Raw genomic sequence first — 24755 nt, 5'->3', positions numbered from 1 at the left:
CTTTCATTACTTAATATTACTTCCTCAGCACCTACAAACAATACGAGGTTTCTGATTTGAAAAGCACCGTCTTTGTGACAGTTTTTCTCTCAAATCTGAAGTCATCAGTAGGGGCTAAAGACACAGCTCACAAATCAGAAAACACTTTCCACCAAATGCAAGTGACTTCCCAACCAAGTCCCAAGGATGCAACGAGATGAAGGGGCTTCCCCACTTGCATGTTATCACTACAGGGCTGGGCTTCATTCCTGTTGAAATCGTGTGTGTGGCAATGGCTTCTTCCCTCCTGGCTCTGCCACCTGCCAGCAGGTGATGTGAGCCAGCTGTAGCCTAACTATGCTGTAAAGGAACAGGGACAACGCCTTGCTGGCTCACCCGTCCCGGGGAGAGGACACGGCGGGCGTGGCCGGCGGTGTCAGGGTGCCACTCTGCCAGCCTCTCCTGGCTGGAATGCCACCAACCAGATTTCCAAAGACCCAGTCAAATGCCTAGTGACTGCCCACGCCCCAGCCTCGCAGGCGGGAGAGACCTCATCCTCGGAGTTCTGCAGCCTCTGCTCCTACTGACTGCCAGCACCAAGGGGGCCAGAGCCAGAGCTTTTGTTTCCCACTGACTGTGAATATTATTAATTTTACAAAATAACCCTAATACGTACCTTGTTTATACACTAAAGGCTTGGCCAGGGCAGATATTGAGATTTACTTCTGTTATCTCCAGCACCTACCCTGAGGCCTGGCATGTAGGAGGAGCTCAAGAAACGAATAAACCATCAACCCCCTGCCTTCAAAGGGACAAGAGACTCCACAGTGTGAGGAAGGCACTTGAGGCAATAAAACAAAACAAAAATGTTGCTAATAAAAAGTAAAGAGGAATAACACTGTGGTAGTGATGGTCTGGGAAATGTGCACTTGCACACCCTGCTCTCAGGCACGGAGGGTACAGCCCTGCCCAAAGCGGACGTGGCAATACCTACGGATGCTGCCAGGAACCGGGGCCCCGCCAGGCTGTGCGAGGCCGAGGCGGCGGGCTCCGGGAACCTCGGGCCTGCGAGAGGAGACCCAGGTTTCCACAGACACACGTCAGCTGCAGGGTCGGGGCCAGTCCCCTCACGTCTCTGAACCCCAGCTTCCTCGTGTACCCAGGGATGGGCACGGAGGTCACCTCTCTGGCAGGAAAATGGAGTCAGAGCTCCGCAGACTCTCGTGCAGCGTAGGGCTGCCTCGAGGGGGGTGCAGGTGCCCAGGCTTCCGGGCCCCGTCCTGGAAGCCCCCTCACGCTCGCTGGAAGAGACGCTGACGGGCCTCAGGCCTCTCCCTTGGCCAAGCTCCTTGCTTCCTGGTTCAGAGGAGGGAGCGGTCGGGTCTCACCCATCACGGAATCGGAGCCCACTGCCCCACTTGCTGCCCAGAGGCCCGCCAGTCCCTCGCGAGGCCCGACCAGTGTCCTTCATTTTCTTCTTCCTGCCAGGTGGCTAGCAGAGTGTGAGACCCTGCTAATGCCATGTTGGAAAACCCCTCCAAAAAATTACCCAAATAATAGAAAATCAGATCCAATCTAACTAAAGTCAACCAAGTTCCTTAAAGTCTTTCCTAAATAAAATCAATAAATGCGTAATAACTAAAGATGTCTTCAGCACATTCATGAGGACTTTCATGGTAAGTGTGCTTTACAGTATCAGCATTGACCAGGTATTGCAAGAGATTACACCTAAGGGGACGTACCAGGCACAAAACACCTTCCATTCTGCCTGTCCTACCTATCCTGCGATGTCACCAAAATCCATCCTCAGGCAGCCTCAGCTGGTAACAAGATCAGGTTTGCCATCGTCTCCTGGACCCCAGCCCGCCGGCTTGTCAGGTGTATGAGCCCTCCTCTGGACGAGCCCAGCCCAGGAGACTCATCCAGACTCTGAGGGGCAGCGGGCCAGAGTCCTCCTTCATCTGGACGTCCAAGACTACATTCAGCAGAACACGGTTCCCCAGATGTTGTTAGGTGAAGTGTCACACAAGCAGGCACGCGTGCAAACTGGGTCCCTGCTCAGAGAGACTGGAAAGTGTGTGTCTTCAACGCAGGACCCGAGAACCTGTATTCTGTCAACACAACTGTGAATCTTCCAGAGGGGTGTTACATCCCCTAAACTTATTTCGTTTTTGCAAAGCATCATATTCCAGGCCTACTGTCTGACAGTCTGTCTTCTGAGAATCCTCAGTAAGTCCCTGACCACTGACCTGTTTTAGAAGCCACACCGGACAATATGACTGCGCCTCTCTCACTGAGCTCACATCACAAATGGACCTAGATTCCCAAATCCCTTGCCAACCAATGCTGAGCACCCAGCACTTTTAAATCCATTCAGATGTTTGTTGGAAATGATCCAAAGCAGCAGCCACAGTGCACGGCCCAACCCTCGGCGGCATGGCAGCGAACTCACGGCACTCCCGCACAGAAGTGCAGGCTGGAGCCGTCCCGTCTCGGACAGTAACTACCCCCTCTTCCAGCCCCACACCAGACCAGGGCTACCCAGAGTACGTCAGGGGTCATAAGCTAAACTTACATGGCTTTGAAGCTCTTAGACACTGAAGCAGGTCCTAGCTCTCTTCTCTCATTCCTTCCCCCTCCACTTTTTTTTATCCTCACTCAAGGATATTTTTACATTTATCTTCAGATGGAGAGGGAGGGAGGGAGGGGTCGAGGGAGGGAAGGAGGGAGGGAGGGAGGAGGGAGAGAGAGAGAAAGAGAGAGAGAGAGAGAGAGAAACATCGATGTGAGAGAGACACATGGATCGGCTGCCTCCTGCACAACCCCAACTGGGGCCGGGGATGAACTGCAACCAAGGTGTGCCCTTGGCAGGAATCGAACCCGGGACTCTTTGGTCTGTGGACCGACACTCTAACCACTGAGACAAACCGGCCAGGGCCCCCTCCACTCTTATTAGGGCCCTCCCCACCTTACAACAGAAAAACACAATACACATGGCAGCCACACACCCATTCTTCCCTAAGAAGAGGAAATGTGGGCTCTGCCAAGGCTGAAGAACAGACAGCGATTGGCTCCTAACTTCAACAGTCCATGAACAGCAGTAACCATGGAGATGGTTGGGAACTAGGGTACAGGCAGACACACCTGTTGACTCGAAAACTGGAAGCACACCCACTCCTACACTGACAGTCTCTGAGCCAGAAGAGCCGTGGGAAGTCTCCAGGGACAGCTGGTCTCCCACTCTCTTACTTCCAAATTGAAATGAAAAAAAAAAAATCAGAAAATGAGCAGCCTGGATTCTTTTGGATTCTAAACCCAGAGATAATTGTGAAAGGAATGCAATGGGTTTGACATGTCCTTAAAATCCAGAGGGAAATCAGTGCAGGTCAGCTTATTCTCTGGCATACGGTCAAGAAAGCCAGGCCGGCAGCGCAGCAGGAGCACGAGCAGAAAACACCCCCCACCCCCCACCCCCACGGACAGCACGGACGGCCTGGCCTGAGCACCGAGTGAGCGCAGCCAACAGTCACACGAGCACACTGCTCACCGTCACGCCCACACACGCTCTTACCTCCAACACGGGCCTGGCGCTATCGTGGACAGACAGAACATGGGTCACCTTGTTCCTGCTCAACTGCTCTGCATCCCTGGCATCTGCCGCAGAAAGAGGTGAACATGTTAATACACTCGGGACGTGACTGCTCCTGGAGTCTGGCCGGAAAAAACACACACAGAATGACTCTCACATTTATTTTTTAAAACTTCGTAATTGACCATACCCAGAATAATCAAGATGTATGGAATTTAGGGCTACCTCTTTTATGTATTTTGCAGGTCACTAAGTTTATTTCTAATTGGCATATCTTTTGATACAAAGTAGTGATCTAAAGCTTGAAAGGTATTTGGCTTGATAAACACTGCAATCATGATTACTGCTGTTTGAAGGAAGTAAACCTATGAGATCATTTTGTAGCTGACATTTGTTAAATTGTAGACACAATAAAACATATAACAATAAAGATGTTTAAAATACATTAAAAATGACCTCTTAATGATTAATAATCTAAGTTAAAATTAAGCAAAAAAACCCACTTACTGTGTAAGAAATAAGAACCTGCCAGAGACGGCGCTACCTGCTGTCTAGGGCAGGGACCGGCCAGGTATGCAGGCATGACTGGGTTTTACACATATTCACTTTAGAGCAATCGCAAAAATGGAGCATTTTCTACAAATTCCAAACTTGTCCTTATATTATGAGTTGGCTATTAAATGACCTGCATATGAAACTAAAGAGACACACAAATTATATTCCTTTCCAATGTACCCACCTGAAGAAGAAAGAACGAATGACTCTCCCCATGTTGGAACCCATCTGCTAATTTACAAAACAGGGTCCAGCAAGAAACAAGGGTAAAATGGACCAAAAGTCAACTGTTTAATTGGCATGTTTCTGGAGAGTATTTCATGACATGGGAAAATGCTCAGGATATAATGTTAAGCAGAGGGTAAAACAGATACACAACTATAAATACAATAAAATACAATTTGTAAAAACACATAAAGACTGATACACACACACACACAGGGGGGTAAAACTGCTATCAGGAATTAGCCCCCAAAGTCATCATCTCTAAGAGAGGAAATTACAACTGTTTTCTGTTTTTTTCTTTTTTTAAATATATTTTTGTGTATATTCAGTATGAATGATTCTAAAAGTTTAACATGCTTATGAACTATCTGAGGGGCTTGTTAAGAAGGCAGATTCCTGGGCTCCCACTTAGTTTAAGGTCTATTACAGGGCTGAGGAATATGCATTTCTAATAAGCCTTGATGACTGAGCAAAACCTAAGAACACTGTTGTGACTATTCTGCAATAAGCATGCTCCACTCTAAAAGGAAGAAACACATTTGTGAAAGTAGAATTAAAATGCTGGTTTTAAGGCTGCCTTCCTTGCTCCACCATCTCCACGTCCACGTCACAGCAGTCGTCTGCCCCCCACACGGGCTCTTCCCAGCCACGCCACCAGCTGCCACCAGCTGCAGCGTCATGAGCTCTGAATGAGGCAGGACTGCATTCATGGAGGACCCCACAGGCAGCCAGCCTCCACACTGTCACCAAAATGTGATTTTCCAGCCACTGCCAGTGCACACGCGGATCCCCAAGGAAACAAGGGCAAGCTGGAGCTTCCGGCGTCCAGGAGACAGGGCGGGGCGGGGGACGGAGCGGCACGGGGCTCTCTAAAGCAAGCGTGGGACCCTCGAGGACAGGAGCTTCCAGACTCTCACCCTGCCAGGATTTGAATTTTGACGGTCAACATTTGTCTAAATATACTTTTTTCTTTTTTAAAAAACAGCTTTATTGGGATAATTCGTATGCTATAAAATTCACCCTTTTAAAAAATACAATTCAAGGTTTTTACCATAGTCAGAGTTGTTTAACTATCACCACAATTTAACCTTAGAACATTTCCATCGCCCCATAAATACACTTTTGTAATACAACAAGGTAAACAACGAGAATCGTGGTTTGGGACTAAGGTTATACACTTGTGCATACAGAGACCGCTCAGTACCACACGAGATAACTGACTGTTGGACTCCAAAGAAAATGGTATTCCTGGTAGTTGTGCTCTGTGCTCCTTTCCGTTTCTGTATAGTGCCGTCTGCACTGATACACTACCTTCGGGTTACCCTTTCCCATAAGCACAGACTCTGTCCGCCTATTTGAGAGCACATAACATGCTGCATCAAAGCTACTGGATGACACTGGACCTTCTGTTCTTCAGGACTCCACATCACAGGTGGTTCGAGGCGTCTGCCTACCACCATGGGAACGAGCTGTGGATGCAGCTGGGAGAGTCTGGCCATGGTGTCATCAGCTCTGGACGGCACAGGCATACGCCTGCAAGTGTCACCCTGGCTCTCTCGGAGCACAGGACCACAGGCGCAGCCCTCAGCTCTGTGCTGCTCAAACCCAGCCTGTCAAGCAGAAGCAGGGCACCGGCTGGAAGCATGCTGAAGGTGCAGACGCCCAGGCCCACTGCACACCACGTCGTCACAGCCCACGCTGCAGGGAGAACCCTGGAAGGTTGTGTGCACTGAACACGGTGCCCGGCCCACCACAGTGTGCCCGTGCCATTTCTAGCTAGAGAACAATGCACAGCCACTTGCCATCCCAAACACAAGTCAGTATTAATAAAATCAACACGAAGACTACAGGTTAGAATTCAAATGGGGAAAAAATCTAGAGAAAAATGTGCTGACTATGGCTATCTTAGGATATGAGGTTTTGGGAATTTTTCACTCTAATATGTTTCCATGTTTGGATTTTAATTTTTTTTTTTTTTTTTTTTTAATCCTCGCCCGAGGATATTTTTCCATTTTTTGTACAGATAGAGTGGGAGGGAGAGAGAGAGGAAAGGAGAGAGAGAGAGAAACATCGACGCGAAGGGACACATCGAGTGGCTGCCACCCGCACGACCAACCAGGGCAGGGGACAAACTGCAACCGAAGCACGCGCCCTTAGCGGGAACCGAACCCGGGTCTCTCAGGACCGCAGGCCGACGCTCTAACCGCTGAGCCAAACTGGCCAGGGCTGGATTTTAATTTTAATTTAATTTTCTATTTCTATTTTATTGATTTGAAAGAAAGAGGGGGGAAGGGGGAAGGAGAGAGGGAGAGAGAAGGGGAGGGAGGGAGGGAGAGAGACTGATTTGTTGTTATACTTATTTATGCATTCATTGGTTGCTTCTTCTATGTGCCTGATGGGGGATCAAGCCCACAACATTGGCATATTGGGAGGACACTCTAACCAACTGAGCAACTCGGCCAGGGCTCATGTTTGGATTTTCAAATTTTAAATTTTAACTGCTGAGTTCACATTTCTTTTATAATGAGGAAAAATAAAAGTTTAAAAATACTGTTCACAAAATTCAATAGAAATTGCATTAAGTACAACGAACAGACAGCCCCTTACTGGTCAAAACAGCTAACCATGTTCTTTTCCTCTCCGCCAACATCTCCCTTGGTCCCTGGACTCTCGTCGTCTCTCTCCCTTCACCCTCCCCATCTCTGACACCCCTGCCCCTAGTCTGCTTTAGTGAACTTCTGAAGAGGAAAATGTCGCCTTCACACAGTGGGAGCACTAAAATAGAAACACCAACAGATCCTTTTCTTTGCTATTGAATGTCCCCTGCGTCGCTGAGAGGACGACCCCACCCATTACTGGGCAGACCTCACTGAGGTTAGCAGGTGGGTTCCTGTAAGAGGCTGTCCTAAAGGGCAAAGTGACAGCCACATGCTTCCTTCGGAAGGAGAGTTAGCACTCTATGCTCGTGCAGAAAATGGACAAGGGTAACCAGTCCACGATGTGGGAAGTGCCAGAGTAGCCATGGGAAATAAGGTAGTCTAGCAGAATTTTCTCTGAATAAATTAACAAAAACATATAGAAAGCAGCATTAGAAATTAACAGTATCAACACAAGTGTTCAAGAAAAACATGCATTTGGCAGGAGCAAATTCTTTGACAATGCCTTTCCAATACTCAAAGCCATTGCTGCACTGTTTGTGGACTCATAGGATGGCCAGGAGGATGAGGGAGGGGAGGGGAGAAGGAAGGTCTCTGTTTGAAAGAGACCCAATTTCCTCTGCTCTGACACTGAAGCCCAAGCCATGTTTAGAGTCATTTCCAAAACAACTTTTGCCTCCCAAGCTGAGAATCTGCTGAGAGATGGACAAGAGATTCCAACCTGTTTTCTAGTTATACTTCCCACTGCAAAATGTAATGACTTCTAGAGTTATACAATACAATGCACTGTAATAAATTCTAGTTATAAATTAGTAGGTTTAGCCTTTAAGTGGATACATCTCCAACCTGGGATGGAGGACAAAATGGGGCAGGTCCTACCTTTTCCCTTCTTTATCAAATCCTGGCTTTGATATTTATTGGTCCTAAGCTTGGGCAAGTTTTTCTGTGTTTCACTTTCTCACCCACAAAGTGGGGAAATGGTAAGAGCGGCACCTCAAAGGGTTGCTGGAAGTACTAAATGAAACCAAATGCTCAGAACGGTGTCTGGCTGGCTTGTAGTAAATGTTACTGTAGCACCATTATCATCATGACCAGATTGAGTCCCAAGGCTGTGGTATGGGCCTCAGTCTCCATCACAGCTGAATGTTTCCCAATACATGCTTACTTCAAAGACATCTGATTCCCAGCTCTCACTGCACCCCTGAAACTCCACCTCAACACCCAGATCTCCCAGGCTAAGCTAACAGCACCCCGGCAGATCAACATTCAGTAGCTCCCCATCTCAGCCTCATCTGAAAAACTGGGAACCACAGTTGTTCTCACTGAACTAAAGCTCTGAGACCTTAAACGTGTCCTTACATACATCACCTGCACACAAAGCCGGAGCTTGTTTCCACTCTTCTAGACTTTGGTGGACATCCTCAAACAACGAGGGCTTCCTGTGTCTGCTGCCATGCACCTGACACTTGCTAAGCTGTGAAGAGGCACCTAACCCCACCCTCCTGACCCAGGGAGGAGCTGACCGTTGGGTTTCCATTCCCGGCCTCCCTGTGTCTGGGCAGAGCCAGCTGCCAGTTACAGGCATCTCAAATGAGAGGCTCTCATCAAAGAGGGGGATCCAGAAGCCGGGTTTGTCTGTGGATTTTTCTCTAGGTGGAAAAATCACCAGGTGTGGGAAAACTCTTTGTGATTCACTACGAAGTTAAAAAGAAAAGAAAGGAAGTTGCGGAGTGACATGTAAAGGACTCCAATGGAAAGAGGGGAGGGGGGGGAGAGGCGTCCAGAGAGCTCTCGCCGACTGGACGGAGGGGACGCGGCTGCTAGGATCAAGGCCTGGGGAGCAGGGCTGATCCACACTGAAAGATGAAGATCTCTCAGCAAGTAAAAAACCCCATTAATTTTTCTTTAAACATTTCTATACTGGTGGTTGTGATGTGTAACTTAAAAAGAGAAGATGTGGCCCTGGCCAGTTTGGCTCAGCGGTTAGAGCGTTGGCCTGTGGTACGGAGAGACCCGGGTTCGGTTCCCGCTAAGGGCACGTACTTCGGTTGCAGTTTGTCCCCGGCCCTGGTTGGTCGTGCGGGTGGCAGCCACTCGATGTGTCCCTTCACGTCGATGTTTCTCACTCTCTCTCCCTTCCTCTCTCTCCCTCCCACTCTATCTGTACAAAAAATGGAAAAATATCCTCGGGTGAGGATTAAAAAAAAAAAAAGAGAAGATGTGACTAACTGAGATGTCATGTTAAAGTACAGAGGACAGCTGGACTCACTTCCGAGAAGTCACGATCCGTTTCCCTGGGGGTCTGCACTTGCTGTCTAATGCTCATCAGCACCTACTGCACACCTGCCCAAAGGAGGCGGATGGTTTCCATTTCGCAGACAGGCAGGGTGAGGAGGGCCTGGCCCTGCGTGAACGAACTGCCGTGTGCCAGGCACAAAGTGCCTGCTTCAGCTGCACTGCCGGGCTCAGCCCTCACCACAGCCCCAAGGCGATGTTCTCATCCCCACACATACAGAGGATGCTTGAAGTGTTGAGGGGGAACATCTGGCTTGTGGGCTGTAGGGTAACTGAATTCCAAGACAAGCCCACCCCACAGCTTCTCTCTACTCTTCAGAACCTGCTCCCCATGACCCTGAACCACCGAGGACCGGGACGCGTGTCCACATCAGACTCCTCACAGTGCTCTGCACACTGGGCGCTTGCAACAAGTCTGTGGAACAAATGAGCTAATTCACAGCCAACTACATGGACACAGCATTTCCTCCCAATGTCTTGTGTAGATAAGACTGAGACTTGATACATATTGAAGAAATACTTGGTGAATTGACATGTGAATAAAACACAGCCACATACAAATGTCATAATGACTGAGGCGACGGCAGAACGTCAACCGCCTGGAGAGAGACAGGTGTGGGCAGCTGGAGCACTCTCCAACCTATACAGTGAGAATCCTGGAACTGTGGGGGTTCCTGTGGCATGGATGTTAGTACCAAGAGAGTGTTAAATATTTCCTATAAAATTGTGCAGAATGCCCCTCTATAAGAAAGTAACCATCTATGTGTAAGGATAAAACTCTCACAATTGGCAGAAGTATTTAATTTGATTAGTATTAATTACAATTTTTACTTGGTAAACACTCACCTAGTAGTTCTACTTCTAAGAATTTATCCTAAACTCTATTTCCAACACACAGACATTTCCTTCTCCCCATGAAAGCGGTTAATAATAGCTCACTAAATAAACCCCTAAAGACATTTGCTCTTTAACCTACCACACAGCACTTGATGCTTTTCAGAACTACACACTTACAGATTTAGGAACTCCAGAACTATTTTTAACACATTCTAGTAGCAATTAGCAGCCAGATGTCAGCAACCTGTGCTTAATTCTCTTTGGGGCCTACTAGCAGTGCTGCAGCCTGCTGGGGAAAACGAGGGAATAAACATTATGCATAGAAATCATAAAGGTTGTGTTTAGAATCGATTTGATTCTGAGCTCACAAAGTTAGGCAACAACCAGAAATCAGACAGCAAGCAGTGTGTTCTGGCTTGTTCGAGGAGGGAAGAGTTTCAGATGTTGGTGATGAGCTTGGGCTCTCTCAACCCAACAAGGCTGACTTGTATCTGCAAGTTTCCCCGGTGCATTCCTTCCTGTCAAGTGCACTCTGTCTCCGTGCTAGGGCACCACCGGTGTTTTCACTTAAATGCACTCAAAGTGTCACCCAGCGTGGGGACCTGCCCCCACCCCCTGGAAATCAAAAGCTGTTTGCCACCATGCACTTTGCTCCATGGGTCTCTCCTCACCTCTGTGACCACAGAGCATTTTGAGACAGATAAAAAATAAATAAGTCTTTAGCTGACAGCAACTCAATAAATACATACTGAGTAAGATGCAGAGAAATGTGTAAAAAGAAAAGTCAACACAAGACGAGAATAATCTGCTAAAGATAAAATTGCCTCTTATTTTTCCCAGGTGATTAAAAAAAATAGGTTTCTGAAAATATATTAATAATAACTAGAAAAAGTGGTAAAAGATGATAAACAAATCACATGGCTATGAAATGTCTTCCAGCCATCTGCTTCAGATCATGATCAACATGAGTGCAGAACTAAGAGGAAGACCAGAGGTCGGAGTGGAGCCTGCAAGGTCCACACCACTCAGTCAGCACTGGCCACAGGGGTCCGGGATGAGAATGAGCGTCCAGCAAGGGGCCTGGGCACAGCACGGTGGTAGCCATGTCCAGGCCAGACTTTGAGTAAACTGAGTTTACATCTTGGCTCAATCATGTGTGAGAAGGCTAAAGCCGGTCTTTTAAAAAGTAAACTTACCTTTGAGTGGAAGCAACCCAAATGTCCATCAACAGTAAATGAATAAACAAAACATGGTGTATGTGTGTGTATATACACACACACACACAGATATATACATATATATATAATAAAATGTTATTCAGTTTTAAGAAGGAAGGGAATTCTGATACATGCTACAAGATGAATGAACCTTGAGGACATTATGCCAAGTGAAATCAACCAGACAAAAGGACAAATACTGCATGATTCCACTTATATGAGGCTCCAAGAATAGTCAGATTCATGGAGACAGAAGTAGAATGGTGGGTGCCAGGGGCTGGGGGTAGATGAGGAGGTAGTATCAAATGGGTACTATCATTAGTACTAACTTTTAGTTGGGGAAGATAAAAAAAATTCTGGAGATGAATTGGTGGTGATGATTACACAGCAATGTAAATGTAGTTCACTTAAAAACAGTTAAAATGACATATTTTATATTATACACATCTTACCACAATAATAAAAAAAGAAGGAGAACTTACCTTTGAAGTTGCCAATATACAGACCAGGCAGGATCTAGGGGAGAGACACAGGCCAGATGTGAGTGTCACGACCTGAAACTGACAGTGCTTTGCACAAAGGCCCTGGAGCACCACTCAGGCTTGTCCCCTGCTGCATCCTCTCCCAGCACCTCCCCAGATGGACAGCATGCATAACTGCGCATCCCTGTCTCCAAGGCCCTGGCCTGCCCAAGTAACCTGCAGGTGGTGGCATGCTGGTACTCATCAACTCACGGAGCTTGAAAGATGAGGATGCCCCACAACTCCTTTTCTCACTACACCCTACCCCTCCACAACCTACATACCTCCTGCACACCCCAGGCTTCTCTCATAGCTCCAGCAAACCCACCCTCTGCTGTCTGAGGCCCCTGTATGTACTATTCCCACTGTTAGGTAGCTCTGACCCCTGCCCAAAGGAGGCCTGCCCTGATCTCTGAGTCTGAGTTAGACCCCCTGCTTCGGTGCCCAGTCTGCTGTGCTCCCCTTGCAGTGACGCTGTCACGGGGCATTGCTGGGTGAAGGGCTGTGTTCTCTGCTGGACTGAAAAACTCTCTGGGCAGCAAATGCATCCTGTCACTCACAGGTGCACCCTCAGATCCTGGGCCAAGCCCTGGGCAAAGGCTTGGATCCAACTTGCTAAAAGTCATTTAAGATGCACATTGTGTATGCAGTTAAAATATTTTTAAGTAATATAAGGAGGGGACAGAGTTGTGTCAGTAAGCTTGTAACTCCATTTTCCAGACCAGACGAATAAGCTTGAGTTTCAAGGGCTGAAACAAAAAGCAAATTGCTCAATCTCAGTTTCTGAATTTTTCTGCTACATAAAATTACAAAATAATAACAAAGAAAACTGGAGGACTGACCATTGGCAGGGAGAAAAATCACATTTTTGTTTTCAAGAATAAAAAGCCCATGCATATTTAAATTTCTACACCAATCAGCTTTGTAATTCAAACTTAAAACTCAAAAAATTTGACCCTACTTCCCCAATATTGTTGTTGCTAGTAATCCCTAAATACAGAAAAGAAAAGAAAATGAAACGAAATACTCTTCCAGCAGAGAGAGGAGACCAGGAAAGAGGTGAGTATTCATCTGGAACGACACGGCTGACCAGTGAGTTCACATCTGGTAGGAAGGAAGGCCAGATCCAAGTGCATAAATACAACTTGGGGAACGTTCTGTGACTCTAAAAGAACAAGTTCAGAATTGGTCCTAATCACTTTGGGCCTTAGAAGCAGTGGTGCTCTTCCTCTCTGAAGGGTCCCCCCCCCCCGTTCTCCCAGGTGGCTCCTGTCAGGTAGGTCTCCCAGGAGGTGACAGCTCCTAGAGAGGTCTTTCCTCACGGCCCAACTCCCCAACACCCTCGATCACATCACCCTACTTTATTTTCTTCATCGCATTTATCAGTGCCTAAAATTCTTGTACTTGCTTACTTTTTTATTAACTTTGAAGCAGAGGACATGTTTGTCTTGTGCCCTGCTGTGTCCCCAAAGCCTGCCACGGAGTCTGGCACATGAAGAAATAATCACTGAAGAAAGATGCTCTCTGAGAGACACTGCTGGTCAAAAAAGATTGTTATTTTCTGTTGAAAGACTATCTGGAGATAGATAATGAAAGGTAGATCCCTTCTGCTGTAAGGCTCTGAGACCACGCTAAGAACTTTCTGTAGCCGGTGGCTCCTCTTGCTCAATGTCGTTCACATCCACACTTCCAACGCTGGTCGTACAGAAACACATGAAAGCAAATCCTTAGCCACAAAAAAGATCTTAAGCGCAAAAGGATACTGCTTCCAAGGCAGAACTATTTTGAGTTTACTTTTAAAACATTTCTTAGTGTGTTTTACTATTTCAGGATGTCATGGAATCTAAGACCACCACTCAAACAGATGTAAGGGAGAAAATTCCTGATCAAGCAGTAGTACAAGGTAATGGAGGTGGGAGGGCTTGTAATTCTCCCTAGGTCAGAAAGCACTTTCTGAATTTTAAAGCCAGGCACGAGAAGGAGAACTTTGGGAGATTCCTGAAGGGTTAAATGTCACAGATTTTTTTAATGCCATTTGGCTATGGGCTTAATCAGTTTTCACTTATAAAAGAAAGAATCTGAATACTTTTGTGTGCACTTATATGCCTTAAGCATCTGTTCCTTCAATATGAAATAAAACTGCAACGTTGAAAAGAGAAAATACCCATTGGGTGGAGTAGAGAGGACAGACAGACCACCATCAAGGCACCATTTGTCCATCAGCCCCACAGACACAATTGTACAGGTGTGCCACTCACAGCACACTCACCTTCCACAGAGAGATGCCTCTGTAAGCTGCCTCGGCCCAATTTGGGTGGCAGGATCTTCTTGTGTTTCATGTTTATTTCCCAATACAAGGTCTGGCATAGTGCCTGGACAATAGCAGGTATCCAATAACATCATCTCATGAATGGGTAAATGGACAACTGAATGAATTACAAAAGCAGGTGCCACCACTGGAAACAGCAGCATCTAACAGCACAAAGATGTCAGACCTTCCAGCTCCTTCCCAGACTAAACCAGTGCTTCTCAACCTCTTAGGCCCTCTTCCGTCTTTTAAGAATGATTCAGTTCCAGATCACACAGGCCTCGGGAGGTTCTGAGTGAAGAACCCTAAGCTGTGATTCTCAATGGGGGAAGATCTTGCCCTCCAGGGGACATCTAGCAATAATACCTGGACACATTTTTGGTTGTCATATGGTGTAGGCGACTACTGGCATCTAGTGGGCGGAAGCCTGGGATATTGCTAAACCTCCTACAATGCACAGGACAATCCCCACAACAAAGAATGATGCAGCTCAAACTCCCAATACTGCAGAGGCTGAGAAACCCTGGTCTATGCCTAGGGGGCACATCCCCCTTGCTCTTTTCCCCTTGAGCTATACTCCTTTTGCAACTATACTCCCTTATCTTCCTAAGGAGAAAAGAACCATCCTAAAACAGGTGTCAACTATGTCTAAGGCAGATGCCATCGCGACAACTATTGATGCTCCAAATCCAAGTGCAGATTTGTACTTTACAGTTTGTCCAAATGTCTTGTAATAAATTCTCATTTGCTTCTCTCAAGAATCTGAGTAGAAGCTGGGAGAAGTATCATTAAATGAATTTTTGAGCAAATAAGGAGACTAGGTAAACTACCCACCATCCCTATAAATTGAGGGAGATAAAGAAATGGAAGCTCAGAAACCTTAAGTGACTTCAAGATCACAGCATGAGGCAGCAGAGTGGTAGAGACACTCCAAAGTGGGCTTTCTGAGGCCCTGTCCTTCTTTCTTTCATAATAGTGGGCTTCTCATAGAAAAGTGACGCACTAATTGGAGTGTCTGCCTCCCATTACCATGAACAATTTTCCCATGAAATACTGGAACAGTATCCTTTTCCACCAAGAAGGCTGCTTTCGGAGGACACAGAGCAGGAAGGAAGGAATAGGCCACCAGACTGGGCAGCTGGGTGCTGGATAAACTGGACCAACCCTGCAGTCAGTGGGAGAAAAGACCTCAGAGCCAGAAGGTCCTCATATCCTACCCTAGAATGATAACTCTTTAGCCACGTTTAGGTCATTAATTCAGGCTGATCAAGATAAAACACATAGAGAAGCATTTGGGGCCGAGTTCTCTGACATAATGCTGGCTAGAAAGACTGAATTTTGTTTTTAATGAGGAATTGTAGTACTACTTAAGATTAATAAGATGACAAAGAGAATAGTAGTTTTCTTTATAGGTCCTCCCCAAAAGATTTAGGGGTTCAGACACTTGAGAGAACTTTGAATCAATTAGGAGTTTGCAAAGGGTCCACAGAAACATGACGTTTGCATGGAATAGCCTGTTTCGTTGAACTCTAATCCTCAGAGACACTAGACTGATCTTTTTTTTCTTTTTTCTTTATTGATTTTAGAGAGAGATTCAAAAGGGAGAGGGAGAGAGAGAGAGAGAAACATCAATGAGAGAGAACATCGATTGGCCGCCTCCTGCATGCTCCCCACTGGCGATCGGGTCCACGACCTGGATATGTGCCCTGACTGGGAATCGAACTGGTGACCTCTTGGTGCATGGGTAGACGCTCAATCACTGAACCACATCAGCCGGGCTAGACTGATCTTTTTAGCAGCAGAGAGACACTCTGCGTTACAGCTGTGAACCAGATCATTTGGCTTAGAGTCCAGGCTCTGCTACTCACTAGATGGGTGACTTTGAGACAGTCGATTAATCTCTGTGTACCTCATGTGTAAAACAGGAAATACAAACAATAGGACCTACTCTATAGGGCTATGGTGAGGATCAGAGGAGTTCTGTGTTAGTCTCAAAACATGCCCTGGCATACAATAAGCTTGTTAGTGATTATAATTTTGGCCAGTTAAGAGAACATATTTGGGAACGGCACAAAAAACAACAAAATGATAGTTTTAGTTGCCTGTCTTTCCCTCATCTTTCTTAATGTCAATGTGAGGAAAGGAGGCAGCTTTCCTACTTTCCTAATTTGGAACTCTGGGGAGCTTTTACAAGTTATTTTCCAGCATCTTTACCATTCACTTGGGATGAACTGGCATCCTAGCTCAAAGGAAAGACTTCTTCAAAATCAGTGGCAACTGGGTTCCAAACCCAGTTCTGCCGCTTCCTAGTATTAGGACCTTAGTCATGCTACTTAATCTCTCCAAATCTCCATTACCATCTGTACAAAAAGGGCAGACTTGACTTCCTATGGCCATAGAGAGACTTAGATTTCACAAACTGCAGGCACATGGTATGAGGCTCAAAAAATCAGAGATCACAACTGCTGTGTTCTCCTTCGGTATTTCCTTGTCATCTTCACTTGCCAGAACACAGAAGCCTCTTTCCCTTACACTCTCTGTGCAACACACTGTGTACACCTAATGAGATGAGCATGGTGCTCTCCCACAAGACTGGAACATACGGATAAGATCCCCGCTGATGGCATGAAATGTAAATAAAAACTGCTATACTCAAAGCAGTCAGAATGGAATCTGCATTGTTTAATCCATAAGTTTTCTTTTGCCAAGGATGACCAACTTGACTGAGACTAGAAAAAAATCTTGTCTCAGTAACCTCAGGACACACATACTGCAAGTTGTTTTTAGTTCTAAGGGCATTGTACATTATTTATAAATGTTCTTAGAAAAGCATTTGTATGGTTAGCACCTTATAACAATTCCACTGATTCTGCAAATTAACCATTCTTTTTTTTATATAGATAGGGAAAATACGAAGCCTAGTTCCAAGTCACACAGTAAGCAATGAATAAATTCTAGTTAAGGCTTTTAATTTCTGGCTTCCAGTAATCTACTTTGCTACTTGTAACTTTGAGTAATTCATTCTGATCTCAGCTTAAACAACTTTACCCCAGCAGGATCCTTGGCCTGGCTTGAATGACAGACACTTCAAGCTTTCTTTCATCACATCTACTTACCCTATGCTCCTGAAATTGCCTATCTTATCTTCTGGAACCTGTACTCCTCCCCATGCTGTTTGCTTGTCCTCTCTCTCTCTCTCTCTCACACACACACACACACATTGTGTAATACAACAGTATTAGCCACAGTGGCTGAGTACTTAAAATTGTGGCTAATCCCAAATGAGATGTAATTTAAGTATAAAATGTATACCAGATTTTGAAGACTTAGTACAAAAAACTACATCATTCTATGAATAATTTTATATATTGGTTATATGTTGAAACGACAATATTCTGAACACATTTCAGTTAAATAAAACATATTCCTAAAGTTAATTTGATCTGTTTCTGTTTACTTTTTTAATGTGGCTCCTACAAAATTTTAAATATTTGGCTCACATATTTGTACTGGGCAGTCACTGGTCTATCCTGAAGGGTCTGTGAAGGATCTTCGTCTGTATTATTACTGTTATTCTCTCACCCAGCCCAACTAGCACATCACCTTAATAAAACAGCAAGGACACAATACATATTTGTTGAATTAAGGACATCTCCAAATCTGTCAGTATATATGTTTCTTCATCTTTACATTGGCGACACTAATTCTAGTTACAATACAAGATGGTAAGAATAACAGCATCATCAAGAAATTTATTACTTTCTTTGAAAGGTAAAATTATGATATAAATATGACTGCTTTTGCCTGAACTTAACTTTGAACCGTTGGGTAATCATTTGTATTCTGAAATATGTTCTTTGATAATACAAATGTAATAAATTAAATGCTGAAAGAGCTGGAGAGTAAACAATTTAAGTAGAAAATGTAGAAAGAGCCAAAGGAAAGCTAAGGTATGACCACAATTAATGGGGAAGCAGACAGGGCCCACAAACTTGTGAAATCAACTTTATTGTTGTTTTAATTTAAGCAGAAGATTCATGACGCAGATGGATTCCAGCACCAATGGGGACCTAATGCAAGTAGTATCCAAAACACAAGTAGTCCGCTTCCGAACTTGATCCCTGTCCCATCACCCACACCCCCCAACAAAAATATCCCCCCACACAATGAATACAATTCTGGTTACCAAAAACCCTCAGATATGCAGGCCCCAAACACAATCGTTCTTTCACAAACTGGGTCTGCAGGACCCAAGAAACCATGTGGGCAGGTAGAGAGTTAAGTACGTACACAGGACTACCTCTACTGCACTTCTCCTTCCCCACCTTGTCACCTGATACCCCTCCCCCACCTCTGACACTCCAGCTAAAAGAACCAAATCAATGCTGACCCCAGTTCTGAGCTAAAAAGAAACTGCTAATCCACCGAATATGAAAGCTGAATGTGTGTGAAGTGGGTGAGTGCAATTCAGTGGGGGAAGGGATGATGACCAGAAGCTAATCTCTGACCCAGGACCATTTCAAAGACCTGTGACCTTGTCTTTGTTGAGGGCTTGAAAAAAGGTTTTGGAAGTCTTTCCTTTAAACCAGTACCACATCCCAAACCCTAACGGTGTGGCTGACATGAGCGCACACATCCCAGGCAACTCTCAGCTCCCAGGGCTGGCAGGTGGCACCTTGCAGTGGCGGCAAAGGTACCAGAGGACCCACAGCCCAGCAGACGGGCGGGGCCTGGACCTCCGGGGCAGCGGGAGGGGCAGGGACCGGGCTGCACGGAGTCTCCAGCAGGCGCATCAGCACAGGCAGCTGGCCAACAGGCTGGCCTTGGGGCGTGGGCCACACATCCCGGCGTAAGTCAGCCCCGAATCTGCTCTCTCACCGGCCGCCCCCCCAAGCCCAGGTAATTCAAAAACACCCCAGGACTTAAAGGTCTCTGTCAAATTCTGTCCACACGAAAAACATTCTGGGGAGGGAAGGAAGTTCCTGAACAGACAGAAGACACCTATCTACCCCAGACAACTGACGCCACGGTGGTGACGCTTCGAGACGGGTCTGGCAGCGAGGGGTGCGCAGAAACCGCAGCTCTGAGCTCAGCCGAGCGGCAGGGGCGCTGCCAAGCTCCCAAAGGGCACGCAGCTCGCCAGCCGCGGGCGGGGGGCGGGGGGCGCGCGCCGGAAGCGGCGGGGCCGCGGCGCCTCCAACGCAGGCCGCCGGCACCGCCCCGCGCGCCGCCTCCCCGCCCCCCACACCGGCAGCACGTGGGAGCGAGCGCCCCGCAGGCGCAGCCGGAGGGCTGAAAAGTGGGGCAAAACCGCACAAATGAAGGAAAGACACGTTACCTTGTTCATCCCATTCCCCATGGTGGCCGAACGCGAGCGCCCGCACCCGCGCGCTGAGGGCGCAGGCTCCCTGACGCCGTGCCCGCCCGAGGCCGGGAGCAGGTGGGGCGGGAGGGAGGAGGCGCTGGGGAGGAATTTCGGGCTCTGAGTAACAACAACAACAACCAGAATCTGGGACGTCCGGCGACAGGGTGGCTCCCGGCCGCGGACCCTGGGGCTTTCCGCTCGTCGGCCCGGACTTCCCGGCTCGGCCGGGCGGAGCAGCGGTGTCCTTGCGGGGAAATGGTCTCGCTCGGCCCGCGTCGCCCCGAGGGAAGCCCTCGCCCCTCCCCGCCGGCTCCCTGGGACTTGTAGTCGGGCTCCGGGCGACCGGCGGGGGAGGGGCGCGGACCTCGCTCCCCGCGGCCGGCGGCCCCGCGCGCGCACGCGCGTCCTCGAGCGGGGCGGGGCCGGGGTCGGGGTCGCGCACGCGTGCCCCTCCCCGGCGGCGGGCGGCTCCGGGCGGCTCCCGGGAGGTCAGAGTCACCCGAGCCTGTTCCCTGGGGCGACCCGGGGTGGGGGCGGGCGCTGTTCCGAGCAGTCGCCGCCCTGCCCCACTGCCTGGGTGAATCAGGTGTTGATCACCGCGGCTCCCCTGCCTGGGTTTCTGAGGGCGGCCGACTTAGGTCGGGTCAGGGGATTCCTGTGGCCCGCCCCCACCCACGGAGACCGAGAAGGCGCGCCCGTTGAGTAAAGCGGGGCTCGGTTACTCATCTCTGGAATGACCCTCCTTACTCTGGGGGCGAAGCTGGCCGGGTCTCGGACCTCAGACCGTGGCCTCGGACGCCCAGCGTGTCCCCTTCACATTGCAAACTGGCGGGAGTGGGTGCACCGGCGCGTCCGTACCGTTGCTTCTGGGAAGCCCGGTGCTGCCCGGCGCGCGGTGCTGTCCGCAGAGCGACACTGTCCAGCCCTGGCAAAGTTGTTGGCAGTGTACTTCCCTGGGCACAGAATTCTTGAGATAGGGGTTTCTCCGTTCATTTTTGTGTGCTCAGCATTGCCCTGGACGTAGTAGGCGCTTCATAAATATTTGTTAAATGAACACATGCATCCATCTGATAAGCCTGAGATCACCCATGATGACCTCATTTCATCTGCTCCTTCTTGTTCACCAAAGTTACAGCCAATGGCATTCTGCGTGCTCCTTGAACCTACCAGGCTTGCTCAGCACGTGGGCCTTTGTGTGGGCTGTGCTCTCTACCTAGACATCCCAATCTGTAGCTCTTTGCATGTTACCAAGTGTCACGTCCTCAAAGAGGCTTTTCCTGACCATCCGATCTAAAGTAGATTCTCCAGTCACTAGCATACTGATCCTGTAGTAGTTTCTTCATAGCACTTAACATGATCAGACATCATCATATTTATTTGCTCATTTTTTTGACTGTCCTACATTGTTTATTAGGTAAGAACTTTACAAACATTACTTGCATTAACAGTAACGGTGGAGCAGGAGAGTGTTGCGCCTTCTCCATGCTTCATGGTGAGAACCTATAGTGTGGTGGAACTTGTGGCCCTTTTCCAAGGCCACAGCTCCTGAGCCTGCAGAGGTCAGCCCCTACATCTCCCTATGCTTGTGGACTGGTCTGGTGATCCACTGGGTGCCAGGATTCCTTCCGATAGCCTTATGGAATGGATTAATGAAGATAATCTCAAAGAATTTGTGTGTGGAATCTTCACCAACCTGGTAAGAATTCAGTACTCTCAGAGCCCCACAGTGGTGTCCAGCTTGCTCCTTGGCAACAGACTGAAGACTTGAGCTAACTATGATGGACAGGCTTGCCACAGGTCAAACCCTTAGGAACAGGGTGTTTGTGGCCACCACAGCACACATGAATCCTATATATGACATAACCTTGCTTGGCCTTGTATCCTGGCCTGTGCACTTTATTGGGCCAGGTGGGGCATGGGTTCTTGTAGAGCACAGAGAGCTGGTGGTACTGCAGCAGTGCACCCAGAGAAGGAAGTGCATTGCATCAGACTGCTTCTTCCTCCATAGCTCCTGGATGCACTTGTAAGCGCCCATCTTGGCTCACCTAATGGCTGCAGCCAGACGGAAAAGTATTTGCTTACTTTTTATGTCTCACTAGAAAGCGAACTCCAGGGGAACTGAACCTTGCTTGTCTTGTTCACTCCTATAGTCACGTGGCCTGGGGCAGTACCTGACACAAGATAGGGGTTCAGTAAATATGTGTGGAATAAATTTATGAATTTCAGGGGGCTGAGAAAACAGCAATGAGAGATGCTGACATTTTGGGAAGAACTTGTAGACTCCATGTTGGCTATTTCTCTCCTTGTATGTCACATCTGTGAAACAACAGGTACCAAACCTCCACATATAGGAAGCCACCACTCAGAGTGCACCTAAATTGTCTACTGTAGGTAGGACGGGACCCAGACCAGGCATCACACTTCCTACCCTTTCTTCTGGAGTGTTCCTTTCCTACCACCTTCACTTCCTCCTTTCCCTCCTGCCTCCCAGTCACCTGGACAGCCCTCCTCTTACCGCTCTGCTCTGCACCATCATTGTTTTCAGTGGCTTTCCTGCTTGTAGACAACACGACATGGTTAGTGGACTGCCTGGGGAATCCCAAGACCTACCTTTGTTCCTAAATCTCAGAGTGATGAGCAAGATGATCAACTTTCCTGAACCATTTTCTTCCTCCTTTGTATAAACAGTGGACTATGAAATTTTGAAGGTCCAGCAGTCAGTGAACTACTTCTCTCTCCCTCCACTCAACTTGTGCTGTTGTTGCTTACAGTAGCCAATTGAATTTTTCAAGAACACTACCAGTTCATAAGTTGGTACTTGCCCGTAAATGACAAATCCATACTCAGTTTTTCTTTTGTCATTCATTTGAAACATGTCCTTTCTCCTAGTCAGTTCTTATAAACTTATTTCTCTAGCTCAGGTCATCTGCTTAACAATCTCCTAGGTTGAGACCCTGCCACGGCTATTTCCGAACAGTCAAAGTTGGTGCTCAGGCCTGCACTCAGTATGGCTCTGTAAGATCCACATGCTCAGATTCTCAACTTTAGATCTCACATTCTCAATTTTTTTTTTTTTATTAAGGAGAAAAGAGGAGACCATTAATATAAGAAGTCAGAAGAGTCAGATTTTAAAAATTTATTATTATGTGTTATGTGCACATGCACACATGCCCCAGCAGGGCCTCATGAGAGACTGTCTTCCTGCGTCCCCACCATCCTGTCCTAGCCCTCACCCTCCCTCCCTCCATCATAACAGTGATGACCAGTCTGCCAAGTCTTGCATTTCTATGACTAAAAAGAAAAGGGAAGGTCTGATCCAGTGTGGCAACACGTCCTGGTCTCTTTCCACAGCACCTCTGAGCAGAAGGCCATGCTGCCCAGAGAGCCTGCCCATTTTCACGCTCCCTCTTCCTTCCTTTTATAGCTCCTGATGATGGCAAGAACAGAAGGAAGGAGAGTCCTCGTCAATGCTGGCATGCTTCACATCTAAAGGAGAATCTATTTGCATTCTCATAAATTTTTTAAGGCATGATAAGCCTCGTGGAATTTCATTCCATTTAAGATTTTTTACTTTCATTTTACTTCCTGCCATTTTTCCCTCTCAGCACACCAAACATTACAGATGTTGGCAACAACTCCTAAACAAGCCTTCATGTGTGCCCCTTGAGAAATGTCTATTAGGCATGCACACCAGCTGGTCCATACACATGTGGTTAAGGATAACTGGTTAGTGAGCAATTGTTTGAACTTTAAGGTGAGAGTGTATGAAATCCCACAAGCAGAAGTTTAACCATGAGTCAGCCAGATAATTAGGGGTGTCACTGATAATTTCAGAGAATTGAAGTAAACTTTTGCCCAAGTGAGGACTAGTTATGTAATCTACCTTGGCCTTTTGAACATACTGTAATCCAGAGATTCTCAACCTTTAGCATTGCTGACATTTTGGGCTGGATAATTGTTGTTGTTGTTGTGGGGCTGTCCTCATATTTAGCAGTGTTCCTGGCATCTACTGCTTTTTGACAGCACCCCACAGTTCTGAGAATAAGAAATGACTTCAGCCCTTGGAGAGCAAGATGTACCTCCAACCCAGGACTGTTACATGCACAATAGGGTGCAGAAAGGAAATCTCCCTGTCTGTCTGTCTGTCATCCTTTTCCCTTTTTTCTCACTTGATAACCAGCTAAATCTACACTAATAGATAATGTTAGTTGTTTGTGGAATTCTGAGGTCACACTTGTCCAATAAAAGAACAAATTAAGAAGAAGTTAAAATGAAGAGCTAATTTAGTCAAAGCATTACTGAAAGTAAGAGAAAGCTAGAACCTTATGAATTGTGGAAAGAAGAAAAATGGTGGAGTCTAGAACTATGAGATCAGAAGCACAAACCATCGGTTTCTCCAGAACTGTCCAGTTGACTGCTTCGGGCCATGCAGAGCAGCCTGACCACGAGGATGGGCCCTCAGTGACCTCAACCTCTAAGTGGCCACCAATTTCCAGCCCTCCAAATAGTCTTCTGATTGTGAGCTTGGTTTCCTCTTTACACTTAATGGGGAACTCACATACCAGAGCACAGAAATCTGGAGACTGTGGGGTCAGAAGAACAGCAAGAAGAATGGATATCTAGGTAGGCTAGCAGGGCAGAGATATGGGGCTGGAGAATCTTGGAAGAGGTAAATGGAGAGATGCCAGCAGGCATTTACTTAGGAGTCAATAAAGTCTGTCAGCATGTAGAGTTTCTGGAAGGGTTGGCATAGGAAAGGCCATTAGACAGATTATGCAGCAGAGGATCAGGCAAAGGGGAAATTAGAGCCCTGGTTCCTACAAATGGAGTGGAAGGTGACACTGACGTCAGCCTAGTTCATAACACGCTCATCTGTGTATTGTCAGTATACCTAGTTTCCAAAGTTGTAAGCTTAATTAGGGCAGGCAGGGCCAATTGTCATCAGTCTTAGGACCCAGCACCTAAAATCGTTCCTGCAGTGTGGAGAAACATTCAGACATTTGTTCACTAAGGAGGGAAAACACAGCTGCGAGGTTGTTGCTTCTGTCCAGGAGTGAGGTTCACAAATAATTAGTTCTTTTTTATGTGCCAGGTAGTCCAATCATACTGCATCTACCTGTCTTTGCTTTTCTAGAGCAATGCATTTCCATGTGGGATGGCTCTGTCATCTAGGAGTGACCAAAGTTCTATTGCCCTTTGTTTTTTAA

General features: G+C 47.2%; 1 protein-coding gene and 1 pseudogene across 2 annotated transcripts in view; both read right to left on the bottom strand.

Moving 5' to 3' along the window:
* Positions 1–19852, bottom strand: part of DUSP22 (dual specificity phosphatase 22) — a 54617-nt gene extending 34765 nt beyond the window's left edge. For both annotated transcript variants that reach the window (XM_036257488.1, XM_036257486.1), the window contains exons 1-3: positions 19522–19852; positions 11837–11870; positions 3551–3633 (exon numbers count right to left, since the gene is read on the bottom strand). In XM_036257488.1, the coding sequence (XP_036113381.1) occupies positions 3551–3633; positions 11837–11870; positions 19522–19542 (138 nt within the window). In that variant the 5' untranslated portion in view covers positions 19543–19852. The remainder of the gene's footprint in view (positions 1–3550; positions 3634–11836; positions 11871–19521) is intronic.
* A 1137-nt stretch (positions 19853–20989) lies between these two features.
* On the bottom strand, positions 20990–21583 carry LOC118626165 (annotated as a pseudogene).
* Between the last annotated feature and the right edge of the window lie 3172 nt (positions 21584–24755).

The sequence above is a fragment of the Molossus molossus genome, unplaced genomic scaffold (assembly GCF_014108415.1).
Source record: "Molossus molossus isolate mMolMol1 unplaced genomic scaffold, mMolMol1.p scaffold_m16_p_12, whole genome shotgun sequence".
NCBI classification, from domain to species: domain Eukaryota; kingdom Metazoa; phylum Chordata; class Mammalia; order Chiroptera; family Molossidae; genus Molossus; species Molossus molossus.
This window is presented reverse-complemented; position numbering and strand designations above follow the sequence as displayed.